The 25,792-nt window shown below is 38.5% G+C and overlaps 1 protein-coding gene across 2 annotated transcripts in view; it reads right to left on the reverse strand.

Annotated features, from left to right (window-relative positions):
- Positions 1-23,721: 23,721 nt before the first annotated feature.
- The window catches only part of SPRY3 (sprouty RTK signaling antagonist 3), a 420,749-nt gene continuing 418,678 nt past the window's right edge, over positions 23,722-25,792 (reverse strand). For both annotated transcript variants that reach the window (XM_044057748.1, XM_044057746.1), the window contains exon 3: positions 23,722-25,481. In XM_044057748.1, coding sequence (XP_043913683.1) covers positions 24,490-25,386 — 897 coding nt within the window. In that variant the 5' untranslated portion in view covers positions 25,387-25,481 and the 3' untranslated portion in view covers positions 23,722-24,489. The remainder of the gene's footprint in view (positions 25,482-25,792) is intronic.

Raw genomic sequence — 25,792 nt, forward strand, 5'->3', positions numbered from 1 at the left:
TACACCATAGAGAAGGATGAATGAATGTGCTTGGGCAGACCACAAGTGGTACCTACATCTCTATCGCATGCATGTGCATGTGGAATCTTATCAGAATATTTGGAGTGGCACGTGGCATTCATGTGATTTAAAAAAGGACAGTGGATCACTGCTGAGTACATTTATATGACCAAAAAAGTATATCACGGCAAGTGTTCACAAACTGTAAGAACTAAATAACAAACCAGCTAGCACTGAAGGATGGCTTGACAACAACACTCAAGTTGAAAGCAGGCTTTATTAATATATATATTATATAGATAGGTAATGTGAAGAAGGGGTAAATCTCATTTGAATCTTGGAACTACTAAGGCAGCAGTGAGAGGCATCACAACTGCAGGGAGAAACTTGAGAGTAATTTAAAAAACATAATAAAGGTTAAAATTCAAATGTGTGTAGGATCTAAACATATGTAGGCAGATGAAATAAGAAAGAGAGCTCCATGAAACTGACTAAATGAGGAGTATTCCATGAAACTGACTAAATTAGAAGGCGCATTCTATGAAACTGACAAAACGAGAAGGAGCATTTCATGAAACTGACTAAATGAGGAGTGTTCCATGAAACTGACTAAATGAGAAGGAGTATTCCATGAAACTGACTTTTGCCTGGGGCAGAATGGAGAGCATGGAGTAGGGGATATGGAAGTAGGGGATACACAACTTTCAACTGTAAGATGTGCTTCTGTAAGCCTTCTGAGATATTACCACAGCACTATTACTTCTTTGTGGTTCTGTTGGTCAAGCAAGAACATCTGGTTAAATATAAGGTATACCTCATAAAGGATTGCTTGCCATGCCTTTTCCTTTCTAGAAGTTTTATGGAATTACACAGATGTGGTTAAGGAAGAAGTACTCTGTAGTTATGAGAGATGTTAAAACATGTGTCCAAAAATGTGAAGGTGTAGGACAATTTGTCTAATATGATTCTCAAATCAGTTTGAAAAACAGCTCAAAAACTTGACTTTTCTGAAGGCGGTTGAAGCCAGGACTAATGAAACAAAACTCAGAACTAAGAAGACAAGAGTTGGATTATTAATACCTGATAATGACAATGAACTCTTGAGCTGTCCAGACCCGAAAGTCTTAAACAAGAAGTCCGAAGAGCAGCAAACTGGGATAATTGACTGTAAAAAACAAAAAAAAATCCTAGAAATCTACATAAAAACACTTTGTTAATTTCAGTCAGTGCTTTTGTCTTCAAAACAAAACTTCATTACACAAAATTGCTTACCAAGAGTAATAGTGTTTCTATATATATATATTTCTAGGAATTTTTTTTCTTTTTCTTTTTAGCCTGAGAGATATTAGATTGTCTCTAGTGCTACAATGCTTGTCTTTTTTACTGTATGCCAACAATCCAAACGTTGTTAGATTATCAGACAAGAATACATAGAAACTATTACTATTACCTCTGAAATGCCTGTTTTACTCCTTAAAAGAGAACGCAAGGTGCAGTTGCTATAAATATTACTTTTTAAAATATAAATATTTATTAACAGTTTGTTAGCATTGAAGTAAATATTCTCACTGCACTGGACTGTGCAGTTTATCTTAAGAAAATACAAGAATCATCAGATGAAATATGAAAAAAGACACGCCCCATTAATCCAAAAGTAATATATTTTATTTTTACAGTTGTTTTAAGCAGCATTTGAAATGCTGCTAATAATATACTTATATTTTTACAGTGACAAGAAAGCTATTATATGACAAAAATATAGGAGAATTTCTTTGAAATAAATACTTTTTAAAATCAAAATTTAAAATGAAACATGTTTGAGTACTTCTGCTTGCATGGAAACAGACTAAAACTTTGCAGCAAAAGGCATACCATGTACACTGCACAAGTTGCATTTTTTTTACATTGAAGCAAATGCTTTATATGACAGTCACATGTCACAAATGTAAGACATTACAGCAAAATGTTCTTGTTTTATGTTGTTTTGTAGTGAGACTATTTCAGTCTAATCACTGTCATTCCTGGTCAAAGAAACTATAAGCTGTGCTTCTGTCATCTAATCATATACAACATTTGCACAAACAAAAATTATAATTCCACATTCTTTCAATGAACATATTTGTTGTGCATTCATTTATGCCCATCTTAACTTCCTATTAAACACTGTCATAAATAGCAAGACTGTGCCTGATGTAACTGCTGAATGCCGGCACCAAAACCTCTCAGCATGATCATTCCTGAATATAGAGTTATTCTTCATCTGGGACACGTGCTTCTTCAGCAGTTTCACATCCAGCTTAGCCACCAACAGCTAACTAACTGCTGACAAGTGAGACGAGAGCAGCACAGCTAATGGAAAGTATCTGAAAAATAACATACAACACAACTGCTCCAGGAGGGTAATCCAGCTTCTGTCTTTTTAGTATAGTTCATATTTGTAAGTAAAACTATGGGCACCATGGGAAAGGGCGTAGACTCATAAAGCATTACTGATAATTGCAAAAACAGAGAGATTGCCAGCATCCTTAAAACTATGACTGCCACATGTATATTCTTCATACTTTTTGAGGATTACCTCTTGTTTGGAATAATGCTTTTACATTTATTTCTGGTAAGTGTAGTTCAGCTTATTCATGGGTGCTAATAATGATTATGGATAATGTCAGAACTTATTCACAATCAGACGAAGGCAACAGTTTTCAGATCACATAATGCATGTAGCCTCAAAACAATGGTAGTAACATATATAGCACCCCAATATCACAACTGTATGATAGTATACTGGTCATAATGAATGTGAACCCCAATTTTACCTAAAAGTGAGCCACTAACACTAGGCACTTATCATGTAACTTCAGGTGTAGATAAATCATCATCCATAAATAGCCAGAAAAGAGATTCGGTGCCATCTGGGAAGATGAACAAAGCTTAACTATCTCAATAATAACTATAAACTACTAAGCTTAGCATCACACAAGTCATTAAACATCTTTACTAAAGCAACATTGTATCAAAACCTTGCCACTAGTTTCAGGAATAAGCTGAACAGTAGAACTAAACAATGTTTGTATGAAACAGCACTACCCTTCCACATATTACATATAACATTTGTCATAAAAAATGAGCAATTCAGAGAGTGGGTGCTTAAGATATAGGTACAGAATATGGGTGCATTTGGTGAGATGCAGGTACATTTTATCGAATTAAACCCACCTGACCAGCAGTTGCTGCTATGGTAGGCACTTTCAGTTGCTGAAAAATATTACTGTATTATACATATTTTGCAATGTATGAGAGAAAATATACCTGAAAGGGGGATGCAAGTATACTGCAAGAGTCAAATATTAAAGAATAAAGTGAGACAGGTACATTCTTTTATCGATCACCTTGATTTTCTTGTCTAATGAGATTGTCATGATTTATCCTCAACAAAACAAAGTCAGTGTTTTGATATAATTCATATGGATACAGATGAGACCTTTAATAAAGTGCAACAAAACAATAATCCTTCATTAGGAAAGTGAACAACACAAGCACACTGCACTATAAACTAAAGGAATTATGTTTTTTTTACTGCTGTATAACAATCTATTATGGGTCCAAGAGTGTCTTAACTTGCAGACTGCATTGTTCTTAGTATACAGAGTGAAAGATTGACTGTATACAACAAAACGAAAAAAGGTTTACTTAATCAAAGGGCAGCAGCCCACACACGAGCGCACGCGTGTGTGTGTATGTGTGTGTGCACGTACATGCCTGCGTGTGCACATGCATACATTTGTGTGTCCTACTCTTTCTTTTAAATCACCATTGCACTTTGTAATACTGGAGTTATCCTAATGTAGGCATAAGACTGCAAGATGTACACTGCTGTTCTGACACTCTGCCATCATGTTTCCTTAGAGCAATATTGCTATTGCCTGTAAGAGTACATAATGCTTTCAGGTTGGCACTCTTACTTTTTCAGTTCTCCAGAAGTGCAGAGTAGTCTCCTTTCAATTATTTTTCAAGAATAGCAATATTTCTTTTGACACCAAAAGATCACAGAATAATTAAAAATAAGTTAGCCATTTTCATATTTATAAAATAGGTACAGATCTTATAAAAATATTGACAAGATGGAGGATTATCAAGTTAATTTTCTTATCCAGAAATAATTTCTGTTTGTTTGTCTTTCGGCTTTTTCCTGCGGGGTAAGGAGTTGCCACAGCAGAACTCCAGTCCGCTAATGATCGGCAGTAGATTTTTATGAAACACCGAGGTGCCAGCTCGATGCCCAACCTTCAACGAAGGCATGCCCATTTATGCACGCATGTCTTTCGAATGCTACCCGACCGCAGGGAGGATATGCAGACTCCACACAGAAGGCATTCCCAAGCCAAGCCAAGAATCGAATGGGAGAACCTCTTGCTGTGAGGTAACAACGCTACAGCTGTACCACCACGGAATCCAGAAATAATTTCTGTATTGGTAGAAAAAGACTAGGACATACATTTGTATTGTGAAAGGTTAACTGAGAACAGGCATCAATGCTTCCCAAAGTGGCATTTAAGGATAACAGAGAACTAACCAGGATGTCTGTACAGGAGAGTTTCACTTTTTAGTGAAAAACGTGCCACAGACGTTTGCACAAGTTCCATGTCACCAAAACAGGCAGGAGGTAAGCTGGTTTAAAATTCCAGGGATCAGGGCAGAATCAACCTGAAGGGGTTTCCATAAATTCAGCTATCAGAGCACAATGGTTTATATCATTCTTGTGTGTGTGTGTGTGTGTGTGTGTGTGTGTGTGTGTGTGTGTGTGTGTGTGTGTGTGTGTGTGTGTGTGTGTCTGATTTTTTCTGAATCAGGCTTCATTTGTGTATGTGTGTGTGCATTTACGGGAATCAAATACAGTGAATGACTAGCCATTCAAGAAAATTATCATTTTGAAGATTACAAAATAATTTTCATTCAAAAGGCAGTCAGTTTAATTGAAACTTTCAATAAAGGTAATGGAACCTTAAAATAAAATACCTGCAACAGTTTTTCTTTTTTGCTTTTGTAAATGGAAAAAATGCAGGCTTGTGATCAAATTTATTTAAATTATACTTCTCTTAGAGTGATTCTATACTGTATTAGAGAAACCAGTTGATAGAAATGCATGCATTATGACTTTGTACTATATGGATTTAAGAATTTGTGCATCTGATTAAAACATGTATAGATAAGTGTATGCAGTGAATGAAAGATAAAAAAAATGTAAAATGCATTTGCTGAAAAATAGCAAATCAGAAATCATAGATCTGGAGTTTTGATGTTATAATGGTTAAAGATGTTTTTTGACTAAAGTGGATACATTGCTGTAAGAAGCAGACAGATCAATACATGCAGAGACAAGAAGACTGAGACACAGGCAGACCAAAGTAACACATACCTACATGTACGTGTATGTGTGTTTTGTATGTGTTTGTGTATGTGTAGGTATATATCTGTATCTATATCTATACATATCTGTGCCTATATATATATATATATATATATATATATATATATATATATATATATATATATATATATATATATATATATATATATATAGATACAGTTATAATATATAAATAATACATACTATATACACACAGTACACATCTATGCATATACACTTTAATCCAGAACTACATTCTTCAAATACTTTAGTAAAGTGGTATGTACAATCGTGTACACTTTAATCCAGAACTACATTCTCCAAATACTTTAGTAAAGTGGTATATACAATCGTGTAAGCTTTAATCCAGAACTACATTCTCCAAATACTTTAGTAAAGTGGTATATACAATCGTGTACACTTTAATCCAGAACTACATTCTTCAAATACTTTAGAAAAGTGGTATATACAATCGTGTACACTTTAATCCAGAACTACATTCTTCCAATACTTTAGTAAAGTGGTATATACAATTGTGTACACTTTAATCCAGAACTACATTCTTCAAATACTTTAGTAAAGTGGTATATACAATCGTGTACACTTTAATCCAGAACTACATTCTTCAAATGCTTTAGTAAAGTGGTATATACCATCATGTACACTTTAATCCAGAACTACATTCTTCAAATACTTTAGTAAAGTGATATATATACAATCATGTACACTTTAATCCAGAACTACATTCTCCAAATACTTCAGTAAAGTGGTATATACAATCGTGCGATACCAGCATAATAAAATCAGTGAAAGAACCACAGCAAGTTTCTTAATGTTTGTCTGCATCCATAACAGGGGGAATGTTATAATCCAGGGGGACCATTCGATTGTTTATGCCTCAGTCAGACTGATTCTTTTATTTAAAAATCAGCACAGCAAACAAACTGGAAAATAGAGTTTATTGCGTTTTTGTTAAACTGGAGCTTCATTTGATTGGGGGTATTTTATTTCATCAACACTGAATCTTTTTGCAAAAATAAAATGTAATACTAACTAGACATACATGCTTAAGTAATATGCTGTGGGTTTGATATGAATCTGTACATACATGCTAAAATAATATGTTGTACTTGCGGGACGGATACTAACTGGACATATATGCTGAAGTAATATGCTGTGGGTGGGATACTAAACTGGACATCCATGTTGAAGTAATATGCTGTGGGAGGGATACTAAACTGGACATGCATGCTGAAGTAATGTGCTGTCGGTAGGATACTAAACTGGAAATCCATGCTGTAATGATATGCTGTGTGTGGAATACTAAACTGAACATCCATGCCGAAGAAATATGCTGTGGGTGGGATACTAAACTGGACATATATGTTGTATTAGTATGTTGTACTTGTGTGTGTGGGATACTAACTGGACATCCATGCTGAAGTAATATGCTGTGTGTGGGATACTGAACTGGACATCCATGCTGACGTAAGTTATCCAGTGTCTTATACCCATACTGCCATCCTGCTAGGGCCACCTGTGTGATGTCACATTGTAGTCATCCATTGTCTTGTACCCATACTGCCATCCTGCTGGGGCCACCTGGGTGATGTCACATTGTAGTTAACCATTGTTTTGTACCCATACTGCCATCCTGCTTGTGCCACTTGTGTGATGTCACATGGTAGTTATCCAGTGTCTTGTACCCATACTACCATCCTGCTGTGGCCACCTGCGTGATGTCACATTGTAGTTATCCACTGTCTTGTACCCATACTGCCATCCTGCTGGGGCCACCTCTGTGATATAATGTTACACTATATTGTATTGTCTTTTACACCAGATGCCATGCTCCTGGTGCCACCTGCATGCTGCAACATTATAGAGTCCCACACTGTCTTGTACCCATGATATAGCTCCCGGTGTCACCTCTGTGATGCAACATTATAGAGTCCTGCACTGGCATGTACCCATGGTACCATGCTCCTGGTACCAGGTGCCACCTGTGTTGTGTAACATTATAAAGTCCTGCACTGTCTAGTACCCATGGTGCCATGCTCCTGGTACCAACTGTGTGATGTAACATTATAGCATCCCACACTATCCTGTACCCATGGTGCCATGCTCCTGGTACCAACTGTGTGATGTAACATTATAGAGTCCCACACTGTCTTGTACCCATGATATAGCTCCCGGTGTCACCTCTGTGATGCAACATTATAGAGTCCTGCACTGGCATGTACCCATGGTACCATGCTCCTGGTACCAGGTGCCACCTGTGTTGTGTAACATTATAAAGTCCTGCACTGTCTAGTACCCATGGTGCCATGCTCCTGGTACCAACTGTGTGATGTAACATTATAGAGTCCCACATTGTCATGTACCCATGGTACCATGTTCCTGGTGCAAGATGCCACCTGTATGATGTAACATTATAGAGTCCCATACTGTCTTGGACCCATGGTACCATGCTCCTAGTACCAACTGAGTGATGTAACATTATAGAGTCCCGCACTGTCTTGTACCCATGGTACCATGCTCCTTGTGTCATCTGTGTGAAGTAACATTATTGACTCCTGCACTGTCTTGTACCCATGGTACCATGCTCCTGGTGCAAGATGCCACCTGTGTGATGTAACAATATAGAGTCCCATACAGTCCTGGACCCATGGTGCCATGCTCCTGGTGCCACCTGTGTGATGCAACATTATAGAGTCCCGCACTGTCTTGTACCCATGGTACCATGCTCCTGGTACCAACTGTGTGATGTAACATTATAGCATCCCACACTATCCTGTACCCATGGTGCCATGCTCCTGGTACCAACTGTGTGCTGTAACATTATAGAGTCCCATACTGTCTTGTACCCATGGTGCCATGCTCCTGGTACCAACTGTGTGATGTAACATTATAGCATCCCACACTATCCTGTACCCATGGTGCCATGCTCCTGGTACCAACTGTGTGATGTAACATTATAGCATCCCACACTATCCTGTACCCATGGTGCCATGCTCCTGGTACCAACTGTGTGATGTAACATTATAGCATCCCACACTATCCTGTACCCATGGTGCCATGCTCCTGGTACCAACTGTGTGATGTAACATTATAGAGTCCCATACTGTCTTGTACCCATGGTGCCATGCTCCTGGTACCAACTGTGTGATGTAACATTATAGCATCCCACACTATCCTGTACCCATGGTGCCATGCTCCTGGTACCAACTGTGTGATGTAACATTATAGCATCCCACACTATCCTGTACCCATGGTGCCATGCTCCTGGTACCAACTGTGTGATGTAACATTATAGCATCCCACACTATCCTGTACCCATGGTGCCATGCTCCTAGTACCAACTGTGTGATGTAACATTATAGCATCCCACACTATCCTGTACCCATGGTGCCATGCTCCTGGTACCAACTGTGTGATGTAACATTATAGAGTCCCATACTGTCTTGTACCCATGGTACCATGCTCCTGGTACCAACTGTGTGATGTAACATTATAGCATCCCACACTATCCTGTACCCATGGTGCCATGCTCCTGGTACCAACTGTGTGATGTAACAATATAGAGTCCCATACTGTCTTGTACCCATGGTGCCATGCTCCTGGTGCCACCTGTGTGATGTAACATTATAGAGTCCCGCACTGTCTTTTACCCATGGTACCATGCTCCTGGTGCCAACTGTGTGATGTAACATTATAGAGTCCCGCACTGTCTTGTACCCATGGTGCCATGCTCCTGGTGCCAGGTGCCACTGGTGTGATGCAACATTATAGAGTCTCACACTGTCTTGTACCCATGGTGCCATGCACCTTGTGCCACCTGTATGATATAACATTATAGAGTCCTGGACTTTCTTGTACCCATGGTATCATGCTCCTGGTGCCAGGTGCCACCTGTGTGATGAAACATTATAGAGTTCTGCACTCTCTTTTACTCATGGTACCATGCTCCTGGTGTCACCAGGGTGATGTAACATTATATAGTCCCTCACTGTCTTGTACTCATGGTATCCTGCTCCTGGTACCAGCTGGGTAACGTAACATTATAGAGTTCCACACTGATTTATAACCATGGTACCATGCACCTGGTGCCACCTGTGTGATGTGACATTATATTGTCCTCCATTATCCCAGGTGTCATGCTGCTGTGGCTACTTCTGTGCTGTAACCTTGTATTATCCTGTACCCTGTATTGTCCTGTATCCTGTATTGTCCTGTACCCTGTATTGTCCTGTATCCTGTATTGTCCTGTACCCTGTATTGTCCTGTATCCTGTATTGTCCTGTATCCTGTATTGTCCTGTACCCTGTATTGTCCTGTATCCTGTATTGTCCTGTACCCTGTATTGTCCTGTACCCTGTATTGTCCTGTATCCTGTATTATCCTGTATCCTGTATTGTCCTGTACCCTGTATTGTTCTGTATCCTGATACCATCTTGCTGGGGCCACCTCTGGGATGTAACATTTCAATGCCCCACATTATCTTGTACTCCCAGTTACCTTGTTTCTGGAGCTATATGTGTGATGTAATGTTATAGTGTCCTGCATTGTTTGTACCTCTGGTGCCATGCTGCTCCATCGTGTAAGCAGAGTAATGTCCTGTTTACCCCATGTGTATGTCCTGTTTACCCCATGTGTATATCCTGTTTACCTCATGTATGTCCTGTTTACTCCATGTGTATGACCTGTTTACCCCATGTGTATGGGAAAGGGCAGGGGACATAAGCTGCTTCTATTGCTTCCTCCCCTTCTTCAAATTTGCTTGTCATGGTTTTCCTGCCTCTGCTGAATCTGTGTATATTATGTTTATCTACCATAAATAAAGGCATTATACTTGATCAAAAATAGCACTTGGAGTTAATTTATGCATTAGGCAAGTATTATAAAGGGATCAGAGGCAACAATCATAATTTTGCACATGGGTTGACGGATGAAGAAGTAAGCACCTTTGACAGTGTGCGGATGAGTAGCTAGGGCAGGGCAATGGGGGTGGCTGTCCAACGTAACAGCAGTGCAAAGGTGGTGGCTATTCAATGTAAAGCTGTTACTGGATGTGATCTACAATGAAGACAGGACAGAAGTAAAGTACCAGCAGCACATTGCCAGAATTTAAATCAGAACCGCCAGTGTCAGCATTCATTCATTTAAATTGTCACTCTTGTTTAATTGCAAGAAATTTATGTAATATTCCAGTGATAAGACAGAGTGTGAGCCTATCAACCTTTTTTTTTTTTTTTTGATTTTGCACTTGAGCTTTAGTTTAAGGAGATGACTTTCTGGATGTCTGCCAGGATGCTAGTTTACTTAGATACTGCTCTGAAACTGGGTACAATTAGGCATGAATATTGTAATTATTTATTGCCAGGGATGAAGGTCGGTATGATTACAAATGGGCAATAAAATTTTTAAATACAAAGATTAAAGGTCGGTGCAATTAGACATTAACATTACAATTATTTACTACAAGTAATGAAGTTGGCTCAATTACTCATGAACAGTGCAATAACTTAATACAAGCAATGAAGATTGATATGATTAGACATTAACATTACAGTTCGTTATTCCAAGAGATGAAGGCACATACTATTACACATGAATATCACAATTATTTATTACTACAGATGAAAGCCATTACAAATAGACATGCATATTACAATTATTTATCAGAAGTGATGAGGACAGCTATGTTAGACATCAATATTTTTGTGGTTTATTTCAGAGGAAGAAGGTTGATATGATTAGACATGAACATTACAATTAGTTATTAGAAGGAAAGAAAGTCAAAATTATTAGACAAACAATATAATTATATATTATAAAGGAGGAAGGATAGTATGATTAGATAAGAACATTACAATAATTTATTACAAGAGATGGAAGTCATAATGATTAGACATGAACATTTGAATTATTTATTACAAAGGTTGAAGATCAAAATGATTAGAAATAAATGTTATAATTGTTTATTACAAGGGATAACGGTAGATATGATTAATTATAAATATTACAACTATTTTTTATCCCACTGCTACTGACTTTAGGTACCTTCATGCATGTATGCTATAGTCCCAGCTGTGCAGTTCTCACATCATGGCAGACTCTTTAAAGTGACCCACACTCAGAGGGTCTCCCTAATGTGAGATCCCCATATATATATATATATATATATATATATATATATATATATATATATATATATATAGAGTCCTCCAGTCCCATTTTTTCTAGGAGTGCCAACTGCAGGATAGGCCAACTGAGGTGCTATCATACTGAAAGCAATAAGGCATTTTCAGTGGCCTCATTCCTGCCTTCATGCAGACACACTCATATGAGGTATCACCTTGAGAACATGCCCACTTGGCCACAGCAATCACTTCTGCTAAGCTTCCCTGTGCACTCCAGTGTGGCAGTCTATGCCAAGCTCCAGTCTCCAGCAGGCCTCAAGAAGAAGATGCAGCCTGCACCTTCCTCCCATCAGGATCTCTCTTTCCCCTACCAGGTCATCAACCCTTCTGACCCACTAATCAAACTTAAGTCCCATGGGCTGTAGTCAAGCCTTTGTCCCTTTATACAGCCAGTGTTTTTGTAAAAAAAAAAAACAATTATTTATTGCACTAAATGAAGGTGGTATTACACAATTATTTATTACAAAGGATGAAGAAGGGTATACTTAGAAATGAACATTACAATTATTTATTATAAGAGATTAATGTGTGTATGATTAGACCTGAACATCACAATTATTTATTATAAGGGATGAATCTGTGTACAATTAAACCTGACCATTATAATCATAAAGAGTGAAAGTGGCAATTAGACATGAACATTACAATTATATATTACAAGACAGAAGGATGGGTATGAATAGCTATGGACATTACGGTATTAATACATACCTATTAGAAGGAAATGAAGGCAGGTGAGGAAAGACATGAACATTATAAATATTTATTACAAGGAATGAAGGAGAGTATCGTTAGACGTGAAAAGTACATTTGTACGAGGAAAGAAGAAATGAACATTGCAATTATTTATTATGAGGAATGAAGGTGAGTATCATTAGACAAGAATATTACAAGGGATGACACTTGGTTTGATTTGAAATGAATACTATAATAATTTATTATAACAGATGAACGTGAGTACAGTTAGACACGAACATCAAACTACTGCAAGGTATGAAGGTCACTATGCTTGGATATGACTGTCACAATTACTTATTACAATGGATTAAGGTGTGTACCATTAGATGTTAATATTGCAATTACTTATTACAATGGATTAAGGTGTGTACCATTAGATGTTAATATTGCAATTACTTATTACAATGGATTAAGGTGTGTACCATTAGATGTTAACATTGCAATTACTTATTACAATGGATTAAGGTGTGTACCATTAGATGTTAACATTGCAATTACTTATTACAATGGATTAAGGTGTGTACCATTAGATGTTAATATTGCAATTACTTATTACAAGAGAAACGCAAGGGGTGAAGGTCCGTACAAATAAGCATGAGAATTACAATTACTTATTACAAGCAATAAAGGCAGGTGCAATTAGTGGACATTCCAAGCATGAATATTAGAATTATTTATTCCAAGAGATGAAGGCAGAGACCATTAGGCATGAGCATTACAATTATTTATTGCAAGGGATGAAGGCAAGTAAGGTAAGACATGAACATTACAATCAGTTATTTTACGGGATGAAGATTTGTATGAACAGATGTTAGACATGAATATTAAAATTAGTTATTACAAGGGATGGAGTTGAGTATATTAGATATGAATACTAAATTTATTTCAAGGTATGAAGATGGGTATGATTACAAATGAATATTACAATTATTCATTAGAAAGGATGGAGGTCAGTGCTTTTGGAGAAGAACATTGCAATTACTTGTTACAAAGAATGAATGAGTGCATGAACAACACATGAACATTACACATGCTTACTGCAAGGGATGAACCAGATGTGATTAGATAAGAATATTACAATTTATTACAACTGATGAAGATTTCTATGAATAGATTTGAATATTACAACAATTTGTTATAATGAAATCATTTTAATTAGACATGAATATTATAGTCATTCATTCCAAGGGATTAAGCAGGTATGATTAGACATGAACATTACAATTACTTATTACAGGGGATGATGGCAGATAAGACATAACTATGTTAATTATCTATTAAAAGGGATAAAGTGGGTGTGATTAAACTTGAGTATTGCAATTATTTATTACAAGGGGTAAAGGCAAATAAGATGAGACATGGATATTACAATTACTTATTACATGGGATGAAGGTAGGTAAGATAAGACATGACTATTGTAATTATTTATTACATGGGATGAAGGTAGGTAAGATAAGACATAAATATTGTAATTATTTATTACTTGGGATGAAGTTAGGTAAGATAAGACATAAATATTGTAATTATTTATTGCAAGGGATGTAGGCTGATATGATTATAAATGTGCATTTTTTTGCAAGATGGTGCACCATAGGAGGGGGAGTAAGTATGTGGAACTGGCACAATATGCTAGAAGACAGCTGCTTCTCTGTGCTCTTACAGGTATGTAGTGATAAGACAGGTGATTCTCTGTGCTCTTACAGGACTGTAGTGATAAGACAGGTGATTCTCTGTGCTCTTACAGGTATGTAGTGATAAGACAGGTGATTCTCTGTGCTCTTACAGGTATGTAGTGATAAGACAGGTGATTCTCTGTGCTCTTACAGGTATGTAGTGATAAGACAGGTGATTCTCTGTGCTCTTACAGGACTGTAGTGATAAGACAGATGATTTATGTGCTCTTACAAGTATGTAGTGATAAGACAGGTGATTCTCTGTGCTCTTACAGGTATGTAGGGATAAGACAGGTGAGTCTCTGTGTTCTTACAGGTATTTAGTGATAAGACAGGTGATTATATGTGCTCTTACAGGTATGTACTGATAAAACAGGTGATTCTCTGTGCTCTTACAGTTATGTAGTGATACGATACGTGATTCTCTGTGTTCTTACAGGTATGTAGTGATAAGACAGGTGATTCTCTGGGTTCTTACAGGTATGTAGTGATAAGACAGGTCTTTCTCTGGGCTCTTACAGGTATGTAGTAATAAGATAGGCGATTCTCTATGCTCTTACATGTATGTAGAGATAAGGCATTTGATTCTCTGTGCTCTTTCAGTATGTAGTAACACGACAGGTGATTCTCTGGGCTCTTACAGGTATGTAGTGATAAGACAGATGATTCTCTGTGCTCTTACAGGTATGTAGAAACAAGACAGGTGATTCTCTGTGCTCTTACAGGTATGTAGAGATAAGACAGTTGATTATCTGTACTGTAACGGGTATGTAGTGACATGACAGGTGATTTCTGTGCTCTTACAGGTTATGTAGTGATAAGACAGGTGATTCCTGTGCTCTTGCAGTATGTAGTGACAAAACAGGTGATTCTCTGGGCTCCTACAGGTATGTAGTGATGAGACAGGTGATTTCTCTGCTCTTACAATATGTAGTGACAAGACAGGTGATTGTCTGTGTTCTTACAGGTATGCAGTGTTAAGACATGTGATTCTCTGGGCTCTTACAGATATGTAGTAATAAGACAGGTGATTCTCTATGCTCTTACATGTATGTAGAGATAAGACATTTGATTCTCTGGGCTCTTACAGGTATGTAGAGATAAGACAGTTGATTCTCTGTGCTCTTACAGTATGTAGTAACAAGACAGGTGATTCTCTGGGCTCTTACAGGTATGTAGTGATAAGACAGGTGATTCTCTGGGCTCTTACAGGTATGTAGTAACAAGACAGGTGCTTCTTTATGCTCTTACATGTATGTAGAAATAAGACCATTGATTCTCTGTGCTCTTACAGGTATGTAGTAACAAAACAGGTGATTCTCTATGCTGTTGCAGGAATGTAGTGAAGGTTTCCAGTTTGGCACCTGGTACACTTCATTAAACATTCATTGCACATGCAGTTGTGCCATGTGATCTTGTCCACAGTGTCTCATGCAGTCCAGTCTGTGTTCTACAATTGTGCTTTCTTAATGAATCTTGGACTCCATCTTTTAATGAACAATGCCTTAAATAAAATGAATAGCACATATTCAGTTCACATTTTAAGGTATGCTTTCACCAAATTTTCATGTCATACATCACACCACAAACTGCATTTGAGTCTTTAACCAAATTAGATGTGAATAGAGTAGACAGCATTTCATAAACATGCATCGTAATGCCTTGTTACTTAAATAATGTTCTCAGACTAGTACATGTTTTTCATTACTTCTTTTTACAAAGTTTTTCCTTTGATATGTCTTATTGTAGGACTAATATGAGGTTTTGTTAATTCGAACTGCATGCTTTTAAATGTTTATTGAATTATTAACAGGGTAGCCTGTTCTGTATTTTCTAGTTGTACTGGACAGGTGAGAGGTAAGGGGTGCGGTACCATGGGAAGTGGTACATTTGTGAGGGGTGTGTACAGCTCCTTCTTTACAATACACTGTTCTTCTCTCAGCAGGAGCTGGAAAAATAATTTGCAAAAGCACCCCTGACCTTTGGCGGGAACCTAGCTGAGGTATGCCTAAGGATATGCTTGCAATAAATGTTGACAGGTTGGGTTTTCAAGGATTTTTTGCTTGAGATATTGTCTTGCATTTTTTTTTTTCATTTCTGCAAGTCTTTTTGGTTTTTAATGCCATGATGGGAATGGACCCCATAGTCAAAGTATGATTAAAGTTCATGAAATTACTATTGTTTCAGTCTTTTATGTCAGCCAAAAGTGCTCTTCACAGCACCCACAATGTGCCCAGTAAATGACTCCTTCTGCAATTCATATGGAGTTACATGTATCAGTAGCATATCTAAATATGACTGGAAATTCTTTCTTATAAGACCCGTTGCTCCTACTGGTATTGGAACTGTGTTTGTAAACTCTTTCTTGCTGAGTGCTTAGCTATGTCTATACAGATGGATAGTTGGATAGATAAATAGAGACATATATAGACATTGATACACACACACAGACACACATATATATATATATATATATATATATATATATATATATATATATATATATACACACACACACACACACACACATATATATATATATATATATATATATATATATATATATATACACATACACACACACACACATATATATATATATATATGTATAGTTAATCATTCCATTTTCCAGGGTAACTTGGTCTGAGACTACAATAAATACAGGTGTATTTAAATGGACCCCTAGGATTCAATAACACCTACACTAAGTGTAAGGGCCAGATTCAATAAAGCCTACACTAAGTGTACACAATATGTATTCAAGAGTACGCAACACATTTTTTGTACTTTCTAGTCACTGAAAGATTACACTACGTGTCCATGTAGTCTATACTTTGGGGTAACCTTTATGAGTCCCTCTCAATATTTAAAGCTGCAAGAATATCAGTATGAAAACTAAAATTAGGAGAAAGGAGGCGTGAGTTATGTCTGTGTTGTCTGTTCACTCAGAGCAGTGTACACTTACAAACAAATGCAAGTGTTTTATTTTATGAGATATACTGGCATAGAACATTTCAGCTTGAACATTTTTTCTTGAAGACAATTTTAACCATTTTATGATTCTGTATGCTGGAATTCCCTTTTCCAATAGAAATCCTTACAGCACAGTTTACAAGATATACATTTTCCAAGAAAATGTTTGCTAATCACAAAGACAATACTCATCTTCTTGCAAAAATTTGAGATTGCTACTGCAGAGTCCTGGAATGGCACTGAGCAATGGCACATGTTATAGACTGAATACTGAGTGGTAGAAAAGGTCAGTCGGTAAGTTTGGCTTCATGACTGTGTAAACCCTGCAGAGCTGATTTGATGGTTTGGCACCACTCCCAACATCACTAATAAGAATAATAGTAATAATTGCATATATAAAAATAGATGCAAAGACGTTTAATAAGAAGGAATGAAAGCATTTCTTTTCAGAAAGAGATGGTGCTCTAAGATGGACATGTTGAACGAGAACGTGCCATTGTGCATGTTTTTACTTTTGTTTTCTTTTTTTGTTCTTTTTTTTTCTTTCTTTCTGCTATTTTTAATTTGAAATGACCTAAACAGCTGGCATATGCATATTTTTTTATTTTATTTGGGGACTGGGCTCTATATTTGTTCAGAGTTTTCATGTGAGAAATCTATCTGTGAATCTATGCAGAGACATACGTGGTTTTGGGTTTCTAATACCATCATGGGAATGGACCCCATTCCTAAGTCAAAGTATGATTAAACATCATGTTTAGGCATAGGTAGGCATAGATGATGGGCATAGAAGGTGGGTGGAGAAGAGTGTCAGGTGTGATTTCTGACAGACAAGTACCAGTAAGAGTGAAAGGGAAGGTCTACAAGAGGGTAGTGAGACCAGCATGGGTTGAAGACAGTGACACTGACAAAAAGGCAGGAGTTAGAGCTGTATGTGGCAGAGTTAAAGATGTTAAGATTTGCACTGGGAGTGATGAGGGTAGACAGGATTAGGAATAAGTATATTAGGGGGTCAGCCCAGGTTGGACAGTTTGGAGACAAAGCCAGACAGGCAAGATTACGTTGGTTTGGACATGTGCTGAGGAGGGATGCTGGGTATATTGGGAAAAGGATATTAAGGATGAAGCTGCCAGGTAACAGGAAAAGAGGAAGGCCTAAGATAAGGTTTATGGATGTGGTGAGAGAGGACATGCAGGTGGCTGGTGTGACAGAGCAAGATTCAGAGGACAGGAAGAAATGGAAACAGATGATCCACAGTGGCAACCCCTAACGGGAACAGCCGAAAGAAAAAGAAGGCATAGATGCCTATATATCTGTCTATGTATTAGTCTTCACCCTATCTCTGTACTTCTCAAAAGTATTTAATATCCTATTTCCTGAACAAGTTCTCACAATAATAACTAAGCAGCACCACCACTGAATGGTTTTCTAATTACCTCAACAACCATTCACAATCTGTTAAATAGCAGGATTCACAAGTTCATAGGTTTATGCTAGGCTAACAACTACCTGGGCCCTTAGCCATGCAACCCAAACTGACCCACAATTTTGATTTATATTTGATTTATAGGGGCAATCTACTGACAGCTTCTGTCCATCAGAGACATAGGAGTCAAACCAGAAACGAATTTCTGATTATCCAGTTTGCACCTAAATACAAATAGGGAGGAACTCTGACATGGATGGGGAGCCTGTTCCAGAGAATGGGAATTCTCTGAGAAACGTATCTGTCTCTTCAACATGTCCTATTTATGCTGCAAGCAAATTTAGGTCTTTTAATCTAGTAGTTCTGCTGCTGTTTATTTTGCAGCTGTGCAAAAGGTTCATCAAAACAGAGACCAGGAATGCCTTGTATGAAGGCAAACATCAGCTGTGAAAAGTTTGTAAGAGACAGGACTTTGAGGTGATCAGCAAAGGACATTGTGCCTATTTCTTATATTCTTTTTGTAAGGAACCTTTGTGGACGGTTGCGGCATGTGTCTGATCAGGTACATACCAGAGCAGGCATTATACTCTATGATGGGTCTGATGAGGGCCAAGTAGATTGGTATAATGACCGCTCTGGACCTAGATGCCATGCCCTTACTTATAAGCTAAGCAACATAGAAGGATTTTCTTACTTTCTTGGCACATGTAGGTCAAGGGCTAGGTTACCATTTACCTGACTTCCCAGATCCCTGACTAGTGGATCAACTTTTAAGGGTGTTTTATTGATGTAGTTACCTGGGGTGGTAGACTTCCAAAAAGGTACTATTATGCATTTCTTGGTACTGGATTTTAAGCCATGATATTAAACCTTCCTGAAGGATGTACTCATCTTGGGGGGATGCAATCACTGCTCTCAGTTTGCAATCATCTATGAACTTGGTTAGCCAGAGGCTTTTGACATTGTCTTTGACATCTGAGAAGTAGATGCCAAAAAGGACTGGGCCTAGCACAGAGCCCTGGGGCACTCCACTGGTGACCAGCTTCTTTGTGGAGGTGGCCTCACTAACTCTAACCTCCTGGGTCCTATCAGTGAGCCAGATAGCCAGTATGTTATAAAGGGGGTTATATCTAGTCATGTATGTTTCTTGACAATGCCCAATGGGGTATTGTATCAAATGCCTTAGCAAGATCTAGGTAGGCAGTCCGCACCAGTGTCCACTCATCCATTGCCTTAGTGACCTTTTCAAAGAAGTCCACCAGATTCTGTAAGTATGACCTTCCTTTGACAAAGCCACCTGGGATGGATCTAGTGTCTGAAGGTCTCCTATGTCCTTATTGATAATTTCTAAGATACTTTGTTCCATGGCTTTGCAAATAAGACTAGTCAGACTAATGCATCTGTAGTTTCCAGGATCTGTTGAAGGTCCGCCCTTATGAAGGAGGGTGACCATTTCTGTCTTCTATTCATGTGGAAAAAAGCCTGTTTTAAGACTATAGTTAAATAACTGCTACAGGAGACCTGCTAAGTCATATTTTTTACCATTCATGGGGCATTCTGGCCCACTGAGGCCAAGTTCGTGGTTTTTGTGAGTACAGCCAGTACATGCTCCTTAGTCATAGTTGGAAGGGTTATGTTTGAGGGTATTTTGGAGAAATTGTTGGGGTGAGAGGGGGGTAAAGTTGGAAAATAATTTATCTGATAACAGGTTCACTGTATCACCAGGCTTGGTGAATATGGCACCACTGACCACAGTTCATCACATTGTTGTGAGCTGCCCTTGAGGTTTCTGACACAGCTGTGGAAGGTCTTATGGTTATCTTTCATCTGTGAGTCTATCTTAACCTCAAAGCTGGCTTGGCTTGACCTAAGTAACCCTCTTAGTTTCCTACTTACTTTGATGGCACAGTTTTTATCTTTATGGGAATTACCCTTCCTGATTTTTGGCATAAGTTTTTTTTTTCCGTTTGTTTTATATACGGTTTAATTTAGGATGGCACCAGGGTGGTTTGTTTCTGAGGATAGTCCTGGACTTATTTCTGGTATGTCCAACAGCTTCTATGCAGCCATTGACATGAACATACAGAGTTTCTGAGAGCAATTCAGCATAGGCTGATAATATTCTCGGGTTTGGAGGGGCATTGAATTTTGAAAAAACATAACTTAATAACATGTAATTTACCTAATGGGATTATGGAGTTGATTTTGATATCAAAGGAGACAGCTTTATGGTTGGAGTTTACCAGGGAGGATGGAATATTGGGAGATGGGGTGCAGTGTTCTCCCATATTGTAGCATCTAGTGCATGTATTCACTATTTGGTCATGAGTATTTGCATTTATGAAGGCCAAGAATGTCTGTTTCTGCAGATTTGAAGCTGTGTTGGATTCCCAGTCTATAGAGGGGTAATTAAAGTCTTCCATGAGTTGGATGATAAGTGTCTTCTGTAGGCCCATGTGTGCATTGTCAGCTTTTTGGGACAAGGAGGGTGACCTGTAGCTGGTTAGGATATGGTGCAGGATTTTATCTAGCGTGATCTGCATGTGCTGGAATACATCATCCGGTTTGACCACCCTAGAGTTATGCTTGTTACTGATGTATATTGAGGTACCTCCACCTTTAACCCTTGTCTGTGCAGCTGCTGGTATAAAAGTGTGAAAGGCACTGAAACCTTGCATGATTCCTATCCTACTCACCAGCCAGTGCAAACAGGAGTACAACAGGTGTCAACACTAGGAACCTTCCTATTTAATAGCAGCCAGTGCAAACAGGAGTACAACAGGTGTCAACACTACGAACCTCCCTATTTAATAGCAGCCAGTGCAAACAGGAGTACAACAGGTGTCAACACTACGAATCTCCCTATTTAATAGCAGCCAGTGCAAACAGGAGTACAACAGGTGTCAACACTAGGAACCTTCCTATTTAATAGCAGCCAGTGCAAACAGGAGTACAACAGGTGTCAACACTAGGAACCTTCCTATTTAATATATTTATAAATGACATGCACAAGGCAGTCAAACATGCAAGAATCATACAATATGATGATAATTCATCTCATTCTGCTCAACCCACAGTACTAACCCATCTCGAATCACCCAAGACTCCTCCACTATTGAGACACAATTGGAACAATTGCAGCCACTCTTGAAGACCATAAATTAATCACATTCACCTCCAATAAATTTCTACCAGCTTAGCACTGCAATAAATATAGTCTTATTTAACAACACCCAAACTGAACATGTCACCTATAGAACACGTCACCTACACTAAGTTACTGTGTAACTGGCTCTTTATGTGTTGTGGCCATCTATGGACCATGGACAGTGAGCATTAGCTTCCCTGACACTTGTGCCCATGGGCCACGAACAGTGAGCATTAATTTCCTTGACACTTGTGACCATGGAAGCCACAGTAGTATCACAAAACTTCCTTGTATTGTTTTCTCTTTCAAGATGATGCATCACTGAGGTTTCCAAACAGAAAGTGCCAGACAGTCCTTTCTCATCCCCAGACTTGAACTCATAACCATCAAAAAATAACCACAGATCCACTTCTTTATCATTGCTAAAAGTGTACCCAGAGATGGGATCATATCAAGAAGAATTTCAAAATTACTCAACAGAATGAAGAAAGTGTAGTGTAGTGATATATTACCTCTCCAGCTGTACTACTGCATTGGTGTGTAGTGATATATTACCTCTCCAGCTGTACTACTGCATTGGTGTGTAGTGATATATTACCTCTCCAGCTGCACTACTGCATTGGTGTGTAGTGATATATTCCCTCTCCAGCTGCACTACTGCATTGGTGTGTAGTGATATATTACCTCTCCAGCTGTACTACTGCATTGGTGTGTAGTGATATATTACCTCTCCAGCTGTACTACTGCATTGGTGTGTAGTGATATATTACCTCCAGCTGTACTACTGCATTGGTGTGTAGTGATATATTACCTCTCCAGCTGCACTACTGCATTGGTGTGTAGTGATATATTACCTCTCCAGCTGTGCTACTGCATTGGTGTGTAGTGATATATTACCTCTCCAGCTGTACTACTGCACTGATGTGTAGTGATATATTACCTCTCCAGCTGTACTATTGCATTGGTGTGTAGTGATATATTACCTCTCCAGCTGTACTACTGCATTGGTGTGTAGTGATATAGTACCTTTCCAGCTGTACTACTGCATTGGTGTGTAGTGATATATTACCTCTCCAGCTGTACTACTGCATTGGTGTGTAGTGATATATTACCTCTCCAGCTGTACTACTGCACTGATGTGTAGTGATATATTACCTCTCCAGCTGTACTATTGCATTGGTGTGTAGTGATATATTACCTCTCCAGCTGTACTACTGCATTGGTGTGTAGTGATATATTACCTTTCCAGCTGTACTACTGCATTGGTGTGTAGTGATATATTACCTCTCCAGCTGTACTACTGCATTGGTGTGTAGTGATATATTACCTCTCCAGCTGTACTACTGCATTGGTGTGTAGTGATATATTACCTCTCCAGCTGTACTACTGCATTGGTGTGTAGTGATATATTACCTCCAGCTGTACTACTGCATTGGTGTGTAGTGATATATTACCTCTCCAGCTGTACTACTGCATTGGTGTGTAGTGATATATTACCTCTCCAGCTGTACTACTGCATTGGTGTGTAGTGATATAGTACCTCTCCAGCTGTACTACTGCATTGGTGTGTAGTGATATATTACCTCTCCAGCTGTACTAATGCACTGATGTGTAGTGATATATTACCTCTCCAGCTGTACTACTGCATTGGTGTGTAGTGATATATTACCTCTCCAGCTGTACTACTGCATTGGTGTGTAGTGATATATTACCTCTCCAGCTGTACTACTGCATTCATGTGTAGTGATATATTACCTCTCCAGCTGTACTAATGCACTGATGTGTAGTGATATATTACCTCTCCAGCTGTACTACTGCATTGGTGTGTAGTGATATATTACCTCCAGCTGTACTACTGCATTGGTGTGTAGTGATATATTACCTCTCCAGCTGTACTACTGCATTGGTGTGTAGTGATATATTACCTCTCCAGCTGTACTACTGCATTGGTGTGTAGTGATATATTACCTCTCCAGCTGTACTACTGCATTGGTGTGTAGTGATATATTACCTCTCCAGCTGTACTATTGCATTGGTGTGTAGTGATATATTACCTCTCCAGCTATACTACTGCACTGATGTGTAGTGATATATTACCTTTCCATGGCTGCTCACATTCACAAGAAAGCTTTTGACTGCACTTATCAAATATCAGACATGACACATTCTTGCAGGAGTTTATGAGTAATATATGAGACGTTTTCTTGCTTTTATTTGGAAGAGCACAACAATCATATCTGTCGGTTTTCAATTATTTATTTAATTGACTTATTTGTTTTAATCCTAAAAGATTTAAGGTAAATTTCCCAGAAAAGGTGCAAAACAGTTGAACAGTCTATAAATATTTAGAGAATAGCTTATACAGAAGATACAAAGTATCGGAGCAGTTTCATTCATGCACCATCAGACAGCCCTTGCCCACTTTGTCATTGTCACTTAAGAGAAGTGGCTTTCATGGATATTCATGAGAAATGCAGAGACATACACCCTACCTTTTGTTTTGGCTTTGAACACTAAAGGTACATCAACAATGTTGCTGTTGTACCACCGCAGGATGTCTGAAATCCAGTGGATATTAGGAAACAAATCCTGAACTCAGAGTCTACCCAAGTGGCAATGACAATAGAATACAGCCCACTGGTAAAGAACTCAAAGGCATATAATAAAGATGTTAACAAAATATCCATAGAGAAAGTGATGCAGAATCCATCCCTCACACTTACTGCCATTATGTCCAGATGGTGTTCTTAATTATGTCTTCATATCAACTTACTAAAGCTATCTGAGTTGACATCGACAAACAACATTTTCTTTCCTCAGAGACTGTGGAGTTTTAGGATTACTTTAGCATATGCAGAGAGTTGGCATTAGGAAAAGATCCAGCTTACTTTAGGAGGAGAGAATGCAGCGGTAAGTTACAAATTCATACAGGCTTATCCAGAGTTTTTGGAAATGGAGTGCCACTGGAAGAAGAAATCTTTCTGCAGACTGTATTGGTATGGTTTTTACATCGACATCCAGGCCTTTTGATGCCATCATAGCACTTGTGACAGAGTTTGAGACAGCCTTTAGCAGGGGGGTAGCAGCAGAGACAGGGCATGAAAAGTGAGAGAAGGCTCATGGCAGCCCATCGTGTACAGTAGTGACCACCGTGTGTGCATGAGCATGGCTCATCAGCACAGTTGTCCTCATCATCTGTGGAACAGTGGTAGAATAGACCTTTAATGCAACACAAGCATGTGGCATAGTCTATGATGCTCTCCAAAGAGCAGAGACACCGCTGATTGCAGAGCCAACAAGAAGGCAAACTCTGCATGGCTGTGCAGTCATTGCACTTACACTTCCCACACTGTTCACAGATAAAGAGATGACCAGAGTAATGGTCAGGCCCTGCTATCCCAGCAAGGAACTTTGTTGCCTTTAAGTCTCCCTTTGGTTGTGCCTTTACAATTGTTTGTCCTGAAAAGGATGGTGATCGCCCTGTAAGAAGTCTGTGATCTGATGCGGTACTGCTTGGTGACACAGAGCTTAGCGTGCTGGAACGGCTGATGAAATACTGCGAAGAGTGGAGATGATGGGTCTGGAAAGGGACATGCTCCTGGGAAGGTACGCCTGCAACAAAAAGATTATCTTGACCCCAGTCATACTTTTCGGATAACTGCTGAAATGATTGATTAGGCTGTGCTAACCTTGCAGAGAAGGAGACAGTGGGTCTCTCAACATAGTCATTGCTGATGGCTCTGATGGAGCGGATCTGATCAATGGAAAGGACTTGTTGGTTTTGCTGCTGATCTTCTGGAGATGCATCCATTCTCAGCATCACTTACCAGTCACCTGCTTGGATTAGCTGCACCTGAAGGGAATGGGAAGACCAAGAGTGACTTGAATGCTGGAGTCAAGGTACATCTGAAAATCCTAAAGAAGAGCAAAGATAAATAACAATGATTACAGTGAAAAAAGTAAGTATGTGGCAAAAAGGTCACATAGACTTACAAATGAATAGGAAAATACATTTCACTTTGTCTATAAATGGTTATGTTAGCTGGTAAAAAGAAGACTGTATTAACTTACAAGCTTAGTGAATTTACTGGAAAATATCTAAATGTAAGCATCATAAAATTAATTTCTATTAAAATATGGACATGGTATAAAGAGAAATGCAATTCAATGTACTGATGTACAAGAAAAGAATGGGAAACAAATTGTGTATTTACTTAGAACACAGA

The sequence above is a fragment of the Protopterus annectens genome, chromosome 15.part0 (assembly GCF_019279795.1).
Source record: "Protopterus annectens isolate FY-2018-M chromosome 15.part0, PAN1.0, whole genome shotgun sequence".
Lineage (NCBI taxonomy): Eukaryota > Metazoa > Chordata > Ceratodontiformes > Protopteridae > Protopterus > Protopterus annectens.